The following is a 21,068-nucleotide window of genomic DNA, read 5'->3' as shown; positions in this document are numbered from 1 at the left end:
GGTCTGCCTGCCTCTGCCTCCCAGGGTTATAGCAGTGATTATAAATGTGTATCCCCACTCCTGCCTTGATGGAGTTTTAAAAGGTGGCCTATTTTAGAACTTAGTCATTTGCATTTATAGCCTCAAAAGGGTTCTATAGATTTTCCAAATTTACCAAATTTGGAAATTTCTCAGTCATCCTTCAGATATTTTTCTGCCCCCACCCCCTCCCAAGAAATCTCAGTTAGGCTGTTCCGGCTACTCGTGGGCAGCAAGGTAGCAATCCTGTTTGTAGGAGTTCCACTGTTGCTTTCTGTGTGAACGGTTTCTAGCACTTCCTGACTACTTTTCCCTGCAGGGTAAGTGTTTCCATAACTCCCTGCCCTATTTTTCCCCCATACTTTGTCAGTTTCAGTGGCTGTTGATAGTTCCCAGCATTGTAGATGGAATGCTCTTAATGGGTTTCCCTCTTCTTTTCATACCTAGACATTTGTTTTTATCACTCCTAGATATTTTTGTAAACATTTTGAACTTAGTTCCATAATTCTTAGACAGACTTTATCTTTTTGGTTTAGATTTAAAAATCTGTTAGGCAAGGCTAGATCGTGCTCAGTTTAGTAATAAAACCCTCCGTGTAAAGTGCACTAGCCCAAGCCCCAGTAATGCTCTGCCTGTGGGGACTGGGGACCTCGCTACCCCCATGTGAGTAGCAGAGGCTGACGTCAGGTGTTTCACTTGATCACCTTTGAGGTAGGGTCCTCCCCAACGTTCTCCAAGCCACCTCCCCAGCCCACCACTCACACCCAGGTGTCACAGACGTAGGTAGTTTCCATCTACACTCTGAGGAGCTGTCCTGACAATGAAGAGTCACCACAGCAGGCTTGACTGGAACAGAAGGGAAAGCGGTGCTGAATGACAATGCCGGCCCCAGGCAGCTGAAGTGGTGGTTGTAGCTCGATAACCATGAGTCACGGCATCTCGACAGCTGAAGCTCTGCCTATCTGTTCATGGGAGCAGAAGCCTGGGAAACTGCTAGTGAACGTGCCTTCAAAAAAGGTTGTTGTGTTGTATGTATATGCATGAAAATTTAAAAAGTAAAAATGTTTTTTTTTTAAAAACCATGTCCAACTTGCAAAGTGCAAATGTTCGCCTACTGCATAAAGGAACTGTCTTTTTTAACAATTTGATGGTTTGTTGTTTTTTGTTTTAAATCAGGAGACTGCTTTTCACTGGAGGAGGGGACCAGATAACTTCCCACCATCTAAAATCGCAACAGCTCCTCTGAAAGGTTAATTAAGAGACGCTATCCAAATCAAACCAAAATTTTATTCCAAATGTAAAAGAACGTTCTTAAACGTTAGCGGATGGGCAGGAGAGTGTAGTGCTTCCTGTCCAGCCCGATTGTGCACATAGCGTGTGTGCTACACAGTGCTGAGTGCTGGCCGATGCACAGCCTGAGTGCGGTAAGGCCATCCACATTAATGGAGGTTCTTTGCCATGCTTACTGGGTTTACACCACTACTGAGCATGAACAAGGGCCCCTGCTCCTTGACCATAGCCGAATCCCTTGGGCCCAAAGTTCTTTGCGTAGCACCCTATAAAGGAAAGGGAGAGTTAGAGTTCATTAACAAATGCCCATGAATTTAAAAGCAAACTGGAGGCTCTGCCAGAGGTCAGTTTAGGATATAAAATGTGCTTTGCTCTGAGCATCCCTGTTTGAATCAGGTCCAGGAATTCCCACTGCAGTTTCGTGACGATCCTGCTGAGCTGCGTGAGTTCCAGCTATCTTGTGTGTGTTACCTTCATATGCTCAGATGCTTGGCTTACAGCAGGAAGCCAAAAGTGGACGCAGTGCCGAGCATGGGGCTCAGCCTTGTGAATGCCACAGAAGCATACCGTTCGGCCAGATTCCCAGCCCCGTGTGAGTTACGCACACATAGGAATGGAAGGGCGTAATCACCGTCCTAACATAGCTAATCACCGTCCTAACATATCTGGGTCTGATTTTCAAAAAGGTATTAGTACATCAGTAAAGTCTACTCCTTTTCTGTTTCCAGCGGGCTTTATACTAGGTGCCTCATGAACCGGGTAGTTCACTACTAAAGGACAGCAGAGATGAGTTCCTACCTTTACAGTAGATTTCACCTTCCTTCTCAGTCAGAGTTGTAGACTCCAGACTCTTCCCACACTTGGCACATCGGAAACAGTTTTTGTGCCAGGGCTGGAAGAGACAGCTGTATTAGGACTTTTAAGAGGCCTGTCTAAGAGGTATGATTTAGATGCTGCAAGTGGTCTGGGAAAACCATTGCTCAAGCAACCTCCTCATGCTACGGCTGGCTCAGCTGGAAAGCTGGCCCTCCTTTCTGCCCACATCCTAGCCACCCACAAAGGGCTGTTTGCCTGGGAGCAGGCTCTGCTTCTCGAAGTTGCCACCTTCCTGGCTTAAAATTTAGCAGCTCGAAAGAATTAAGCGGTAAATTTTGGTATCTAACAATCCTCTGGTATCCTGGCCCTGGCCCTGATTAAACTATAGAACCTGTACACAGCAGATTGTCTAAGAGAAAACAGGTTCCTTTAAATATGATGGTTAAGTAAGGCTTCCACTTCCAGAAATTAATGATTCTAATGGAAATTTTGCTGGAAATGTTTAATCTTAAACCAGAACACATTGCCTAAGTGGGAAATGGAAGTGTGTATGTGTGTGTCTGCACGTATGTGTGTCTGTCTTTGTGTGTGTTCGTGTGTGTATGCATGTGTCTGTGTGTGTCTGCACGCATGCGTATGTCTTTCTGTGTATGTGTATGTGTTTGTATGCATACGTGTGTGTGTCTTACAGTTACCCGTTAGCGACAGCACTCTACCTTTCCAGCTCCAATGATCTTCTCAGCAGCATACACAGAGTCCCCACATCTGGAGCACTTCTCAGCACCTCCATATTTCTGGGCAAATTTAGAAGTGTTTGGATTTGTTGTAGGCCTGTGAGGTTGAGCACTAAAGGAAAGGAGAAAACAAATGAGTCAATATTTCTCCAAATATAAGCTAACAGGAACTTCGGAACTTCACTGCCATCCAGGGACGGTGCCAGAATTTTCAGAAAATAAAGGCCCCAAGTACTCACGGCTGGACTAACTTTACCTGGGTCTGGAATCATTAGTACTAGGGAAAGTCAAGCGGAACCTGAAACTTGCATATGCATCTTCCCCTCTGAGTGTGAACAGTGTATTGTGTCCCTAGCATTGGCCTTACCTACACGGTTACCTCTCCCCCATAGGCATAGCAATATAACCTGATCTTAGCTTTGTGAGTCACAGGACACTGCAGGCTCAGACGTTAACAATTCTGGCATTAAAAGACCTGCAGACCTGTAGACACATGGGCAGACTTCATTCACAGCCGGGGAAGGTAGGTATGTTTCCCTGATTGTTTGCTGTATTTGATCTTTAGCAGGTGAAGTGTGACTCGGCTGGCTGTTTCTTCGTGGGGACACTTTTGGAAATCACTTTTGAAAAACACTTTTGCTTGTTAGTCTGCTGTCTGATTTATGGCTCCTTGTGTCAGGGTGGTATTTTTATCGCTCTTCACGGCTATGCGGGTGAATCATATTTAACAGGATTGATTCCCCCACTAATAAGCAGTCACACTAGAGCATGGAGTCAAGAGGTACGCTGGCTGCACGGCACCGTTGAAGTACACAGATCCTAGAAGTCATGTCAAAATCTTAATACAGCAGTGCTGGGTTTTTTAGTTAAATAATTTTTTCAAAGACTTCGCTGCCCCCTCACCTCTCACTACTCCGTGTTTGAATCATGCAGGCGTTTTCTCCATGGTTTGTTAGCTAGATCGCTGTCTTGGAGTCTCGTGTGTGTGTGGCTGATTCAAAGTATGGATTCACAGTGTGTTTCTTCAGTTGTGCCTAACACTGGTATATGTTCAAATCATTTCCAAACCTACTGATACTATTATTTTTAAAGTGATCTTTAAATACTTGCTAAAAATGACATCTAACACTTGGAAGATTAGAGTCCTAGGGAAAAAAATTCCCGGTATGTCATTAAGAACTTTAAACAGATCATCTCCCCCTGGCTTTTAAACAACTTCATAGGGTGTGTGTCTTCATGACAGATTTAGAAATGGGGCCTCAGATGTTAAATATCTTGCTTATGGGATAGATTAGTAAGTTGTGAGCCTTAATGACAGTGTTCTTCCCCTCAGAGCTACCACTCAAGGAGCCCCTGTGAAGCTCTTAATCTGTGTATTAAACCAAGGCAGGCCTTGGTGTTGAGTCATAATTCCTTCTCTCTGGGAGAAGGAATTCCTTAGACCTGATCCCAGAGGAAGAACAGAGCAGGGCCCAGCCAGAAGGAACACAGGACTACCGCTGCACGTAGGCGTGCACATAGAGCTTGCTTATTATTGGAAAAGGTGGAGACAGGGCGGAAAGAACAGCTTCCTCATCGAGATTTTCCACTTCTGGTTACAAACAGAAGGTCTTGTGAATTTAGTTTTCATTGATGGGAAGATTTAGGGTAATGTGTATTTTGAAAAATGTCAAATTGAACCCTTGGAATCAGGAACAGACTTAATGGGCGAACACAAAAGTACAGTACATTTCAACAGTGTTCACTGGGGCTTTATTGGCTGTGTCTGGACCTTACAGGGAGAGCCTATTTCACAAACAGGGAGAGAGGAAAGAAGGGAGGAAATAGGAAGAGGACATTCCAAATGAATTCCAAACATGGGAACAAAGCTTTAGGTAACCTGAATGGATTAACGCTCAGGTCCTCTGGTATTGGTACTGAAGACATGCTTCAAATCTGGCCCTCAAATCATCAGAAGCAGGAAATTGCTTCAATTTCGAAGTTGAAGGATCATAATTTCCTGAGGAAACAGTGACTAAGGACTTTCCGTGGATGGCTTAATTGCCTACGAGAAGCATCTCATAGTTCAGACACTAATTTTTAAGATATTTGATCTCCAAAGTGCTGTGGAATGTTACTTTAGCTCACCTTCCTTGAGACTCATGTTTTCGTGATAGCAGTTAAAATGCTATAAACCCAGGGCTAGAAGTCCCTACAATAATTACTGAGATTTTAAATATAAGACTGTCAATATTTTGACATTGGAGAATGTCACAGTGTTTACATTAGTGTTTAATAGAGGGTACGCTACATCTTGCTTTCTTAGTTTAAGCAGAATATGCAGGCTCCTGGCGCCTGAGTGACAGTAAGTGCTCTACCAACTTTTACGAGAGTAACAAACGTTCTCTCACCTCTCTGGCTTGATGCCCAGCCTCTCACCACGGTCCATGTTGAGCGTGCCAGCGCCCTGGCCATAACCATAGCCTTTTGGTCCATACTTCTTTCCGTAGCATGATTTGCAGTAGATCTCTTCATCATGAATTGCCACTGTTGTGCTGTCTAAATTTTTCCTGCAAACCACTAAGCCCAGGGGAAGAAGGATTTTAAACATTGTTCCAATATGTGTGTGTATATATATGTATTTATCTGTAACTTAAAACAGTGGTGCCTCCAAATGACAAAAGCTGTCTCGTTCCACAGTTTATCCTGAGGTTTCCCAACAGCCCTGAGCCAGCCTGTCTGCACAGCCCACTTCACCTGAAGATTCAGTGGTGTGTATGGTAGCTGCTTCATAAGAATGTCAAAATTTCAACATCAGAGATTCAAACTTTCCTGATTGGTGGGAGAGAAGGGAGTTTTAGAAGTGCCTATTAAAAGAGTGAATCAATAATGCCTTGCTTGCAAACCCTTCCTCTCAGCTTTTAACACTCATCCTTCCTGCCTTGTCACACTAAAAAATTTAATTACATCACAGCCTGGTAAGAACCAAAGAGCTGTGAATGCCCAGCAGTTGCTTCTGCTGCTCACCCCTAAGAGCATCCTCTGGATTTAAAAAAGAAAAACAATCTAAATCCAGAATTCTAGCTCTCATCCCTAGTCTAGAATGAAGAACAGAAAAATCATCCTTCCACCTCCCCACCGGCTTTCCCGGTAGTGATAAGTGGGTCTGAAACTAATCGAGTGGTTTGGGCCAGCATTTGTGTTCCCTGTCTCTTAGAAGGCTGCATTCTTTCTTGATGGATTTCTTACCACAAGACATTTCTACAGACCCCACTTCATAAAACTGCCAAATGTCATCATGCTATATCCAGACATTATTTCACTTTCTAAAACTTCAAACTGGCTTGAGGGAAAAAAAAAAAAAAAAAAAAAAAAAGACATGGTGAGGGAACTCACTGGTGACAAATAGGGCAGCAGGAAATCAAACCTTAGTGGAGTAGAAAGAAGGGGTTTGCCCCCTTGAAAAGAGGGAGGGGAGGCAGACAAAGAGCTGGCTCTTATATGCCAGGCTTCTACCACCCTAAAGTGTTCTCTAGAAGAACAAATGGCAGCCACCGTGGACCCAACTTGAGGATCGATACTGAAGTGCAGTTCCTTAAAAAATATTAACTGCCTGTCCTTAAGGCTGAATAGTCTTAACATAGCAAATATACACAACATCTGTTCTTAAAAAACAGGGCTCGGGATATCGCTCACTGATAGAACTGATGTGAGTTACCACGGCAGGTTTAAAACCACGACCTGCTGCATAGCCATCCCCCATCCCTCTGCAGCAAGTTCTCAGGATCTGTGCGTGACTCCGAGTTATCCTGAGTTACCTTGTTAAGGCTTCTGCCATTGCGGACAAGTGTTAGGAAAGAGTAGAGCTGACAGTGAAAAACCTGACAGTAAATAAATACTGGTTTTGTTATGGGACAACCACCAGGGGCTTACCCTAGAAGAAACTGAGACCGATTTCTAAAGTATTTGCCTTTCAAGATTTCCAACATTTTGCTCAGTTACATGCCTGCTGAAATCCACATTCTCTTAAACAAAAAACATCAGAGAAAAAAAAATCTGCTACCTTGGGAAACAAATAATTCAACCAAATCTGAGGGATAGTAGCCATTATGAAGTTACCCCCTACCCCACCCCCAAAAGCACATGTAATAATTTTACTTTTCTTCTTTTTAAAGATTTATTCATTTATCTGAGTATACTATAGCTGTCCTCAGACACACCAGAAGAGGGCATTGAATCCCACTACAGATGATTGTGAGCCACCATGTGGCTGCTGGGATTTGAACTCAGGACCTCTGGAAGAACAGTCAATGCTCTTAACCACTGAACCATCTCTCCAGTCCCCAGTTTTACTTTTCATAACCACGGCTTTCTGTTAGTTTCTACTGTCTGTGAAACACACGCTGTACATGAGCCCAGAGAACATGAATGCTGCCTCCTATGGAAAGAAGACAAGCCACATTTGAAAGTTTCTTCCCTCAAGCTTAATTCTTAGTGTAGGCAACTTTTGGAGACAGGGTCTCAGTATCTTCTTGCTGTTGCCTAACTGGCTTGGAACGCCCTCTGTAGACCAGGCTGGCCTCAGGTTCAGATCCGCCTGCCTCTGCCTCCCAAGTGCTGGGTTTAAAGGCATGCACCACCACGCACAGGCCCAGCAAATTTAGGTTTGAAATGTAGCTGTTTACAGTACTTTGTGCTGTATAATCTGTAAATAAGGCAGATTTATGCATGCATGGATCCTTAATTAAAGAAAATCCTATCGTTTGACTCATGACTTTCTCAGGCCATGAAGCTATCCATGGCTTTTGAAATGGCTTATGTGTCTTCTGAGGGGTTTTTTTCTCTTCTTGTTTCTCTCATGGGGTGTGTTTATTCTCAGAACACACATATACATGCTGTTTTATGCCCTACTTCCTTCTACCCCACACACCTATGATAATCGCAGTGTGCCCATAGGGACCTAGGTATCCCATACTCTTCCAAATTAAGATTACCGGTTGCCATGAGCAACTAACAAGCAATATTGTAGAGCAGAGATTCTCAACCTGTGGGTCTCAACCCCATCAGATTTCCCATGTCAGATATTCACATTACAACCGATAATGGTAGCAAACTTACAGTTATGAAGCAGCAACTTAAATAACTGTATGGCTGGGGGGAGGGGGTCACCACAACGTGAGGAAATGTGTTAAAGGTCCCAGCATTTGGAAGGTTGAGACCCACCAAACCAAGCCAAACGCACAGTGTGCCAGAAACTTTTGGTAGGTGCCAGACTGTCGGGTCCGGGGACACAGAGGTGACAGAAGAAAAGGCCAAATGGCCAGAACTGAGGGATCAGGCTCAGTATTCAGTGCCTTAAGATCAAAGACATAAAAATTACTTATTGGGCTGGAGAGATGACTCAGCGGTTAAAAAAAAAAAGAAGAAGAAGAATAAAAGCTTGTCACTCTAAAACTATTACTCTTAGCTAGTGTTATTTTTCCTTGAGAGGTGAACTGGAGCTGTTCGCAGACGAGGGGGAGGGGCGGTACTCACTGCACAGAAAGCAGCAGCGGTGGAAGCTCCGCCCATCACACTGCACCTCTTCAGCGTGGTACACGGTTCTCCCGCAGGCCCCGCACTTATTTCCACCGCCCCAGACAGGCATTCTGCGGAACAAAGGATGCATTAGGAGGCTTGTTTTACGAGTTCCCTACGGGGTGTTTTAGCCCAGGAGACGGTGCAGTTCGAGCTTCTCCGTGAACCACCCAAACCACATCTTTCAGAGGCCTGCGTTCCTCAAAAATAGCTTCATCTCCACTCCCAAATTATAGCTCTCATTAGGAAACTGGCTCAGACAGCCGCTTTTTTTTTTCTTTTTTTCTAGAAGACAAAGGAATCCTTGCATCCAGTGGAAGAGACAGGTCACCAAAGTACAATGCAGAATAAGCCCCTAAAATCCACAGGAATTAATACGGGCATGGAGAGGCAGACACTGTCTGTCTGTCCTCCCCCACACCCAGTTCTTAACGAACCTTTTAAAAACTCGGCTTACATTTAGGTATGGTCCTTTGCTACATGTTTAATTCACTGCAAAGACATTTGCTGTACACAAGCAATGAACATACTTATGTGGACCCGGTGGTGTTCAGTCCAATTAGAGCTCACATAGCTTTCTGTGGCTACAACAGTAGCAATGGAAGCCCTACGGTCACCACAACAAACATGTCCAGATGGCTGCCAAGTAAGGTGCTGTGCGCTTCACTAACCCCGAAAGCCCTTAGTCCAGCCAACAGTTGGTTTTCCCACTCTGGCAGGTTTGTCAGATCTACAGAAAAGGCTATCCAGACCCTCCTCGGCAGTGACTGTCCAAGTATGTGGGGACAGCCTCCAAATGTGGTCTGGTGTGATGTGGAATCCCAGACCGTCTGTGATGTAGGGCAACATTTCTGTGAGGGCTACCTGCAGTCTTTGCCTGCTAAGTTTCTGGATGTGGCCCTTGCCTCTTTAGAAAAGTGGCTGGTTATAAAAGCTGACATTTCATTTACAAATGCAAAAAATTAAAACACACGGAGGTGCTGGGGAAAGCTCCCATCTTTGAGGGCGATTTCCCACACAATCATTTAAGTGGGTCCAGACCTCTATTAGGTTTCCTGACGAGACCTTTATTAAATATTTATACGGTTAATACAAGGTGTTTTGTCCCTCTTCTGGTTACCGCCCCTAGACTTTTATCCAGCATAGTGTGGAGGGAGCATCTCTCTTAGTTCACATAGGTTTGAAATGATCAGTTCAAGTCAAAATTCAGGCAAGGGATTAGAAACTTGAGTTCGAGTGTCTGTCATTAGTGTTCAGGACAACTGCCGGAATTTACTTTCTCTATGTGGCAGCACTTGGGGTGGGGGCCTAGTGGTAGCATCTGTCTCCTGGGGGTTCCATGACTACACATACAGAGGGGGTGAATTCTCACAGTAGAGACCTGTTTGAAGGCACTTCTCCATCCTCATCGTATAAAGGCACCAATGTACCCTTCCAGTTTACTACCACACGCGGGACAGCAGAACTATTAGCCGAAACAAACTCCCTTATAATGGAACCCAGCTTCAGGTATGCTATAGCAAAAGCAAAGACACCAAAGATTTAATGCTACGCCACGATGACAATGAGTGTGCGTAGTCACCATCTGCTTCAGGAAACCCTAATCCTGATACACAATAACATGTCAGCATAGGGGCCAGGAGACAGGCCAGGCAGACAGACCCAGCATTGTACGATGCAGGTGTATGGACAGAAGCCTGGTTTTGGCAACTTAGCAAGAAAGGATGAACCCCACATCCCCCGAGGCAGGAGGAAGGGGCTTACATGATGAGCTAGACAAACACAGGCTCTGACCAACCAGAGACTATCTGGAGTTTCTCAAGAGCCCAGATATCTGCAATGCCTGCTAAGAAACAATCCAGGCACCAGTGTCTTGTTTCTGCTGTGGGAGTTTGGGCTCGTGCCAGGTCATTTGGTGAGCAAAACAGGTCATATCAGCAGGATCCCTGCATAGAGCTCCACCGCGTACAGCTTGAGAGCACTGATTTCCGGGGCACTGACTCTGCCGGTCTTAGCCTGTTTTGTGCTGCTCTAACAGATTCAGGCTGGATGGTCTGTAAAGGACAGAAATGTATTTCTCGGAGTTATCAAGGCAGTAACATGCAAGACCAAGGCTTGGCGTCTGTCTGAGGAACCCTGGTCCCTGCTTCAAAGAACTGTCTTCAACACAGAGACACAAGGCAGAAGAGCAAGAAAGGAAACCCACTCCCACAAGCCTTTTTAGAGTGGCATCAATCCATTTAGTCCTCATCTTGCTTTGCCCTACCTCCCCGGGGACTGGGTTTCAGCAGGCATTCTGGACCAAACCGACCACTCACACCATGGCAACCCTCAACCAGGTATGAACACAAGACCTCAGGAGGCCAGTCCAGCTCAGTGAAAGGTAAACCCAGAGCAGTGCTTTAGAATGGGGTGATTAAAGAGTAGCCCTGGCTACTGTAAACAAAGACCCAAGGCCCCACAGTGCCAGAGCTAGGAAGAGAGAAGTGCTGAATCTTGGAGCTCCTGATTTGGCGATACTCAGCTTCTTCCGAACCCCTTAGTTACATAAGCCACTGAATCTGAGCTTCCAACTATGTGAGATCAGAGCCTGCTCCTTGAAATAAACAGTATTAACGATTTTCCACACAAAGACCTGACTGATATCACTAACTAGCACCAAGTCCTGGTATCAATTTGCAAAAAGAAACCACTTCTGCCTAGACAGGCATAAAAGGAATCCAAGGATCTACAAGTGTTACAAGGCTTGCCATGAAGCCGTCCGCTCCCGCTTCCCCTTTTGATGTTGTGTCTGTCCTTTATGCCCTTCTGTGAAAACAGGTGCTTTATTGTTTAAACTCTGATTGAAACTTAAGCCTGACCATAAACCCAAGACACAGAATCCTAGCTCCAACAGCCTGCATGAGCTTGAGTTTGCAGTACAATTAGTGATTGCTAGCGACTGTGCTGGCCTCTATGGTTACCTAGCTGTGCTCTGCAGTGTTCATGGAGGTAAGTGACATCTGCTAGAGGGTCCCTCATGAGACCAGAGGTCATATAAGACCAGGCTTGTAAGTAATCAGTTGGCTATTGAGGCACTACTCTTATTGAGCTGTGCCCCATCATATTAAGACTGGGCAATTTGATATCATCCTGGTAGCCAGCTTTTTTTGACCCTGGTACCTGTCTTTGGAGCAATCTCAACGAGGAAACAGAGCTCCATCAAGACCAAGGTTAGAGCAACTTGTCCTTGAATGACGCTCAGACATAGTTAACAGACCATTTATTTAGGTTGCTCTTTCCAGTGGAAAACAGTCTGGATCTCGTCTAAGGGGTTAGTATGTCCCCCCTTTCTGTATGTGGTAGCAGTTACCAGACATTCACTCGTAAGTCTGCTCTTACGCAGGTGTGCATGTCACTGAGGCCGGGTGTGAGCATGCCTACTTTCAGGAAATGCCCTGGCCTTCTATAGCATCTTGCTTACTATGTTCTTAGCTTTTCTGCTTCTACTGCATCTCGGTTTTCTCTCACTTGCTACCAGTCCCTGTTGCCTGGATCTAGACATAGACATTAAGGTCCCATCCATCTTAAGGGCTTTTGTAGGATTTTTGAAGAACCTCTTCTTTGCTATAGGCAAGGAAAACAAACAAACAAACAACACCCCCCCCACATCCTTCAGAAAGCCTCAGTCAGACTTATGTTCTGATGGGTAGTTATAGTCAATTGCTATATGTTTTGCATTCCATGACGGGGGCGGGGGAGAGGCAAAGAGACTGACTGGCTTGGGCTTTTTTTTTTTTTTTCCAGTGTTGCGCTCATCTTATAATCCTAGCAGGGTACCAGGACAGGGGTGCTGTAAAGATAAGATAAAATCCTGCGTCCGTCCCTAAGAAAACCCAGAGAACAACCTTCAAACAGCATAGCTGCAGAGCCCCAGTGTTTAAAATAAATAAAAGGCTTAGCTGATTAGTCACTCATAATCATCTTTCCTGAACATTAAAACGTACAACAATGGTCCCACTTACAGCACTGGCTGTCTAAAGAAATGAAGTTCAACTTCACACATTTAGCCTGAACCCCTATGGACGAGACCTGAATTTGGCAGGAGAACACACGATAACCTTCCACTTCTGTCACTCTTGGCATTGCCGTGCATATTTTTAAGAAATGCAAGGCTTCGTTTTCCTCCAAGTCTTTGGCTCGGCTCCTCTACAACAGCTGCCCTTAATCAGAACAGACCGATCTGCACGGAGCAATCTGCGCTGCGTGCCTTTCCCCAAACCCATGCCCTCACAGAATGTTAAGAGAGCAGATAAATTCCCACTTTCCACACATCTTGTGGCATAGGCCAAACGTGGACTTTTTCTGCTTTTAATCTTGTTCTTGGGTTTTCAATGTAACTTCCAGAACTAGAATTTACCCACTGCACTGGACTAAACTGCTTGGTGTACATGTCAATACATAGGTGGAACCTTTCCTTCCCGTCCTGCTTCTCCTCAGGCTAAAACACCAACCCAAATCCAAGAGACCCACCCTTCTGAGACGACATGACTGGAGGCTAAATCTGACTCACCTGGTGTGACGTTAAGACCTGCAAAGTGATCACAAGGGTCAAGCCATCTCCCTCCCTCTGTGTGTGTGTGTGTGTGTGTGTGTGTGTGTGTGTCTGTCTGTCTGTCTGTCTGTCTGTCTGTGTGTGCATGCGTGCACATTTAGATCTTTTATTTTCGATATTTGGGTTTTTTTGGGCACATATCTATGTATTGGGTACAGTGCCTATAGAGGCCAGAGAGGTCAACAGACTTGTGGAACTGGTATTTCAGCTGGTTTTGAGCCATCATGTGGGTCCTGGAAACTAAATCGCAGCCCTCTGCAAGATTAGCAAGTGCTCTTAACCACTGAGCCATCTCTCCAGCGCCATAGGCCAAGTCATTCTTGTCCTGCTGGTTCTGTTTTTGGCACCTAAAAGGAATGAACCCTGTGTTTAAGTGTACACGCCCCCGTTTAGGAGTTTAAGTCACCTGGTCTCATACTAAGAGTTCGGGTGTCTCTGTGAACACATCCAGATTTAAAATCTAAACGCTTCCAGCTTCGACACTTCCACATCAAAGGCTTCACTGTTACCCGAGAAACTTGTCTACTCTCTCAAAAGGGGGGAATTTGTATACACTAGCCTCATCTGAGCCACACTTGGGGAAGAGTGGCTTGTTAAAGGATGCTCATTAGCGACACTGTCCCTAATACAATGGCTCCTGGAAAGTAGGTTGCAGCTCTGCTAGCCTGGGGATTTTCCTTCTGTTGCTCCAGCTACTTATGCAGTCTAATTCTCAGCTAGTAAACACAGTGGTGCCAAGAAAGGAGCCATCCTGTCTTGGTAAACTGTTACTGCTTCTATCACCGCCCTTCTAAGAAAGCCGGATCTTCACCCTGGCCCTGAGTAACCATGTAGCGAACACAGTGTAACACAGTTGTAACAAAGTGTTACACAGTGTCAGCTGGAAATGGAGACAGCAGTATCTTCTTTACAGAGCTCCCAGAATCTGCTGGGACAGGCTTGGGATAGCAGACACTCCCATGACAGCGGCTCTCCATGTTTCACAATATTCAGCTGCTGTGTGTGCTATTGAGAACTGAACTCCAGGCCTTACACACTCGAGGCAAGTGCTCAACCATTGTGACAGCCCCCGGCCTAGTTTTTACTTTTAAAAATGTTGAGACGCTAAGCTGTTGCTTCTTTTAGCCATGAACCTGCTCTTAGCTCTGTGAGGCCATGAACTGAGATCCTAATAGTCTCTCAAGTAGCTGGGATTACAGGCCATATGCCAAGAAGCCCAGAGGAATCCATAAACTTCATTATAAATATTCCTCTCTCTCTTTATACTCCTAGCCCTTGCCTATGATGACATCTGACTTCACTCCCTCCTTCATCCCGTGTCTAACTTCTAAATTCATTTTTGCTCCTCGGTTCCTCCGGGGGAGAGGTGGATTATAAACACTGTATAACTGCAGTTTATGAAGAACTCAATATAAACATAATTCCACACTGTATCCTAGGGGCTGAAGGCGAACCTCGGTGAGCACATGTCTCACACAGTCGGGACTGATGATCTGGACTCCAACCGAAGCACCAAACCGCATTATAAGCCGAATACCAAACTCTGGCTTGGGAGCCGAAGATAAGGAGTTAGGGGTTAGAGAGATGCTTCAATTAGCCAGAGTTTCTGCACAAGCATGAGGAAGGCCCTGAGTTCACATCTCCAGCGTCCACAGAAGAGGGATGGCGTGCACTGTAGTTCCAGAGCTAGGGATGGTAGGAAACAGGAGCATCCCAGGGGCTCTCTAGCCAACCAGACCAGCCAAAACCCAAACCAACCAACCAAAGAGCACTGAGCTCCATGCCAGGTGAGACCTTGTCTCAAAAATTATAAAATGGACAGCTTAAAGACATTGTCAGCCATGAGCAAACACACCCTCCAACACATATACACACACAGACACTCACACACAGACACTCACAGACACTCACATACAGACTCACATACAGACACACAGACACACAGAGTTATAAGGAAGAGTGTCAGTTTCTTAGGGACTTGATCTTTGGTGGTAAGGATATGTAAACAGGCTGGAGAAGTGACTCCGTGGCTAAAAGCACTTGCTGCTCTTCCAGAGGACCTGGGTTCAGTTCCTAGCACCCAAACAGCCACTCCCAACCTTCTGTAATTCCACTTCCAGGGAGCCTGCACCACCTCCTGGACTCCTCAGGAACCAAGCACTCCTGTGGTACATATCATACATATCATATCATTCATTCATACACATGAAGTGACTTTTAAAAGTATGCAGACAGGGCTGAGGCAGCTCAGTCTGTACGGTGCCTGGAAGCACTAGCTCATGAGGATCTGACTTCTGATCCCCGTACAGACACAAAACTTGGCCATAGCAGCGTGTGCATACAGTCCGAACATACAGGCAGATCTCTCTAATTCGTTTGACTAGCCATCAGAGCCGCAGGGTCAGGCCATAGTTTATCCAAAATAAATAAACCTGACAGTGGTGGCCCACCAGCACTTGGGAGGCACAGGCAGGCGGATCCCTGAGTTCAGGTCAGCCTGGTCTACTGATCTCTGAGTTCCAGGATAGACAGCCAGAGCTACAGAGAAACCCTTCCTTGGAAAAACCAAAATGAATAGGTAAACAAGCAAGCAAACAATAAATAAAATACACAGGGATCAAGGAAGACACCAACACTGACCTGACCTCCACCTGAATATGCCACACCCATACAAAAGTGTTTACATCACACATGCACGCACGCACACACACACATAAACTACGTAAACAATTGTATCACGATTTTAGTTTTACTGACATGTCTTTATCTTACATAAACGACAGCACATCCCTTGAGGAAACCTAACCTCAGTGCCAGTTGTACACGAAAGATCACTGTGACAATGTCTGCCGTGAACGCTGAAGTACACACTACCATGAGACTATTAACACTCCCAGTCTGACACAATGAGTGTGGAACTTAGAACTTGAAGTACTTAGGTCTGAAAAGCCAGTTCCCACTCCTGCGAACCTAGCAAAGTCCATAACCTCTAAGCTGCGACAGTACCTGGGAAAGGGCCAGTGACTCCACTAAAGCCACCTCTTCAGGAACACCACTTGGCCTGGATATGGCACCACGTTCAACCGTGCATGCCTGCTGAGGTCACTGACCTCCAAAGTAGCAATTCAGACTGATGTTCCGAAGCCATCCCTAAAACTCCTCTGATTTTTTCCCCCTAACAAGGACTTTAAAGGTCGAGACCATTCAAGTCACCAAGAGTTCTCCATCTCTGAGTTCCCATATTCTATGCACAGGAATAAATGATTCCTGCCCATCCAGGTCTCCTCCATCCACTGAGGGCAATCAATGCCCTGAAAGTGTGACTTTTCAACAAGAAGTTCCTTCTTGTCCTCTCTGCTCACCAAAGTCTAATTTCACCATGGAAAGAAACCTCCCTTCAACCCAGTGACCTTGGCCTCTTTGTGTTAACTAATATGCATGTCCTCACCACAACGCCTTCAACGGGAGGACAGCAAAATTCTTGACAGAGACGTGGGCGGTACCTGCCCAGTCACATTCTGTAATTAAACGCAGCTATGCTGTAAGTTTGGTAATCTCTGGACCCGACATACCCCAGAGCAATCCTGAATCTGTGATTATGACCAGAGATACCTGACTACTCAAACAATTCAACATCTTCACCCTCTTTACATGGAGTGCGAACCTAGATTAAGATGCCAAGATTCCTGCTTCTTTGGCAAATGATAAAGATTGGTAGCATTTTACCTGCTGGTTCTCTTATTTTAAAAATGAAAATAACGCTTATTTATATCATAAAGCTGTTCTGAGATTAAACAATATTTGCAAAACACTCCTACCATAGTGCCTGTTACATAGCAGGTAGTCATAACCACCAGTACTCCTGTGATGTTTGCCATACTCATTTGCGTTAAGTCATTTATTCAGTCTTCACAGCTGCAGTAGGCATTACCATGATTCCCATTTTTATGGCTAGAAAAGCTGGTAAATATTAACTATGACAACAGGATGGCCAATCTGACTTAGAACACCAATAGCTCACCGCCAGCCACAGAGACAGTGGCACTACCATCTGTGGTCATTGCCAAAGATTTGGTACTTGCTACACTGGGATCAAGTCTCTCCATCTTTCTTTTGTGAAGCCACCAGGAAATCTCTCCTACAGTTAACTGTCAAGGCCCTTTACCCTGACGGATCGTAATCTGACTTAACATTTATTGCTAGTCAAAAGCAATTAGTTCTGTTGACACAAGGAGCTCCCAAAAGTGCAAGGACCCAGCAGTCTCTGCAAATGACTCACACACAATACGCTATGGTTCCTCCTGGACAGCTTACAACAGTACAGTGTAACAGCCAGAGATTGTGCCTTGCTTCCCTAGACTGAGGAATGAGGAGCGCTCCCCTAGATCATGATTTTCAATGGAAGGAATTCAACTCCTTTAAATCTGGGGACTGGTAAACTCAGTCACACGTGCTGTATCTTATAAATTGAAAAACGTTTTGGACCAGGCTTGGATCTGTAATCCCAGCATGTTGGGAAGACTCTGACAGGACGATCTAAGTAAAATCCAAGGCCAGCCTCGGAAACTGCAAAACTTTGTCTCGAAATGAAAAGGGCTGATTGTGGCTCCATTCCAAGTCCTTGTTTCGTGTTTACACGGTCCTGGGTTCAGCCCCCAAGTACTACAAACAACACACAACAAAAAGCGCAGGTTTTTCCCACCCAACAGAACCCAGGAGGTAGCAAGCAAATTGCCAGTGTGGGCAGTGAGGGAGTCCTGAAGAAACCTCTGAACGTCTGAAGATGGAGGGAGGAACTGGGAGATGGTGTTCAAGTGGAAGTCATCTCTCTCTGAGGAGACTTCCACCAAGAACTATTTCCCTTCAAGTTTCAGAAAGTGCAGAAGGTGGTCTAAAATCACAAGTTATCCACATACATATCCCTAAGGCTGAACCTTGTACTTACACATTACACACACACACACACACACACACACCCTTTCCCTTCCCCCAACCCCCAGCAAAGATGCTGTTAGACCTATTTCATAAGAGGAAGTACCTGAGACCAGATAGTATTAACTTGTTAGGGGCACCGAACCAACAGGTACTGACTTGGGAGTCACACTTCAATTTCTGCCCTCTCCACACTATGCCTCCTTTCCCTTAGAGGGCTCCCTCTCTCCATTTCATTCATCCATCTCATTTGTGACAGAAAGGAAAGGAAAGGGCTTGGGCTCTCCATAGCTATGTATTGACAGGGTTATGCCTGGACCTAGTATCCTGTCCCCCTACTTGATACGAACATTTATGCTATCTTTTAATAAAGATAACAGTTCCTCCCAAGTCCAGGACTGTGTAACTTCACTAGGATGGTCCTCCAATCAGTACTGACTTGAGCATGGTCTTGACATATTCCATATCAGCCAAAATTTTCAAAACAAAATTGGGAGGAATCTGTTAGCAATTTATGGTGTTAAAAAAAAAAACCGTGTTGGCTAAAATCTGTTAATTGGTAATTAATCTACGGCTTCCAGCAATTGCACCTCGTCTGTTCCCTCCTTCTTTATTCAGTTAACAAGTACTGAGGTGTGCTCCAAACATATTCAAGATAAAACTAAGCAAACAATGTTCCAGAGACTCATGGGATGTATACGCCTATGGCCACCGGGCTATACAAAGAATACCTGGATCAAAAAGCCTTGAGAAGTAGAGAAAGAATTATCAGCAATAATTACAAGGGAACGTCAGAGAACAGGGTCCCAAATATCACTTGTGTGCAAATGAAGTGTTGAGACTGTATGAGTCTTTCTTTTGAAATCTACCATTTAACTCGTTCTTGAAGAATCTAGGTACAAGACTCTTGTCCTTTTTAATTTCTTTTTTTTTCCTTTTTAATCTAAGTAGAGATTAACACACATTGGAAAGTCAATAATTTAACTATTTTTGCTGCCCAAGTTAAAAAATGACTACATCCAGTATGCCCCTCCCCCGCCTCTGTACCGAAACGCACTTATAAAGTAAAAATGTATGCAGCCCAAACAAAACAGGTCAAACTTTTGAGTAATCATGTAAACAAATAAAGTTCAAAGTCCTGGCTTCCAAGGGGGCAGAAGTTTCGAGAGCACTTCCCCTACAACCCCCCATGCCTATACCAGAATCCAGCTCTGAACCCAGACTGTGACTTTTAGACCTGTTGCAGAATTTCAGAACCAAGCCATGTTTCATCCTTATTTGTACCTTAAAGATAGAAAGTAGCAGGAAAAGCTAGGAATGTTCAACTGGAATTTCACTACGGTTTCTTCTGTGTTTAAGAGTCTGTGCGGGGTGGGTAGAGACCACCGAACAAAGGCGTTGGCCAGGAGCTCCGTTTCGCCACAGGAGAAGAATTGGAGCTCGGCGGGTTACGGAGACGCCCACCACAGAGCACCCACCCAATTCCCGAGAAGGTCGGCAGGGCTGAGCATGCACACCCTTGGGGTAGAGGAGCCCCGAAGCCTCTAACCCCCTCCTACCCGAAGGCGAGAATCAGCCCTGGGAGGGAGCCTGGGGCTTCAAAAAGAGGGACTGGTGGCCACGAGAAACTCCCAGCTCGCCTCTCCCCCAGAGAACATGATCGGAAAATAAAGGTCACAGGGGATGATTTACCTGCCCCAAGGACACCAGGTCCCAGGGCAGGGATGACCTGGGGGCGTCAGCTGGTGTGCTAGTGGACCCCGCAATGGGGCAGAAGTGGGAGGATGGGTGGGAGCACAGTCAGGAGCAGGGGTGGAGATGACAGGGACCGTGGGGCGGCAGGCTTCCTAGGACTCACCCGAGTGGGAGGCGGGAGCACGCGGCGGGCGGAGCTAGGGAGGTCTAGACAGAGGAAAGCCGCGGGCGGATCCGGAGACTGGCGGGACCGCGCGCGCCCGGTTTTAAAGACCTGTGTTGGGCGTGGCCTCGTTAGCCACGCCTATCTCTTGGCACGCCCCTCGGGTTGTCGGAAGGTCTCCGCTCGGCGCGCTGAGCTAGGCTCCTGCTGCGGGTTCTGAGCTCTGGCCCCGAGACAAAAGACCGGAATCCCGCCTCTTCCTGCGGCTTCCCGCGCGTCGGAGTCTCCTACCATCCCCGGCTGCTCCCACTCTCCGGCCCCGGAGCTTCCCGAGCACTCAGGGCCGGCCGGGTGTCGCCCCACGGGGTTCCCGCCACTCTCTGTGGCGCAAACGTCATCTATTAGCCTCCGGGGGTGCAGGATTCCCCGATGCAGGATAGTCTCTGGTTAGAATCCCAGCTTCTGGAATCCACAGCTTTCCTGTCGTGAAAGAGCCACATTCCACATCTAGACTAAACAAATGACGTTATGAAAACACCTCATTCCCGAAGTGTTTTACTTTCCCCACCACTCATTGCTGAGGGGGAAGAAACCCACAGCCCACTCAGAAACCCTGGCGCCAAAAGGCTTCGGGTTTCAGTTTGCAATTGTTTTCAGTTGTCAGAAAAGCCTAGCGAGGCCTCGCCTGCGATGACAGCAGAAAGGACCTAAAATCGGGGCTCGAGGTGACATATTGTTCTAGACAAAAAGAAAACTAATGTCATCTCTATCTGGTTTGTATTCCAGGACATCTGGTGATCCACTTCTCTGTCATCAGTAGTGGGTTGGCCTAAGATTTAGTATTGAAGAATGCTTCCCCACCACCACCACCACCAATAGGCAGCGACTAAAACTACTCCCCTCTGTCACAAATCAATCATCCCTTTTATCCTGGTGCAACATCATGCTATTAACAGGCTTGTTGATTCTTTGGTGGGGGTTAAGAGGACTTTACCTGCTAGATGCCAGTACCCTCACGTTGCTACAATAAAAGAAAATGTCCCGCTTATGTTGTCAAAGGCCCTGTTGGGGTGGGTGCGGGTAGGCAGAGTTAAGGAATGCTCTTCTGGGGTGTATGTTTGGTGACAAAGTACAGGCCTAGCTTATGATACTGTTTTATGTTGTATGCTGGGCTTAATCCAGAATAAGCTCGTAATTGCAGCCAGATTCTCTGTCCACCAAGTACTGTGTGAAAACACGGCAAGTAGTGATTGACATCTCCCCAGATTGC

At 45.9% G+C, this 21,068-nt stretch overlaps 1 protein-coding gene across 1 annotated transcript; it reads right to left on the bottom strand.

Annotated features, from left to right (window-relative positions):
- Positions 1-1,287: 1,287 nt before the first annotated feature.
- Csrp2 (cysteine and glycine-rich protein 2) lies at positions 1,288-19,846 on the bottom strand. Its single transcript, NM_177425.3, is given in 6 exon segments — positions 1,288-1,574; positions 2,107-2,200; positions 2,841-2,970; positions 5,249-5,417; positions 8,373-8,485; positions 19,799-19,846. Coding segments are annotated over 5 exon segments (582 nt in total). The 5' UTR covers position 8,485; positions 19,799-19,846; the 3' UTR covers positions 1,288-1,497.
- Positions 19,847-21,068: the final 1,222 nt, after the last annotated feature.

This window comes from Rattus norvegicus, chromosome 7, assembly GCF_021556685.1.
Source record: "Rattus norvegicus strain SHRSP/BbbUtx chromosome 7, alternate assembly SHRSP_T2T, whole genome shotgun sequence".
Classification (NCBI taxonomy): domain Eukaryota; kingdom Metazoa; phylum Chordata; class Mammalia; order Rodentia; family Muridae; genus Rattus; species Rattus norvegicus.
This window is presented reverse-complemented; position numbering and strand designations above follow the sequence as displayed.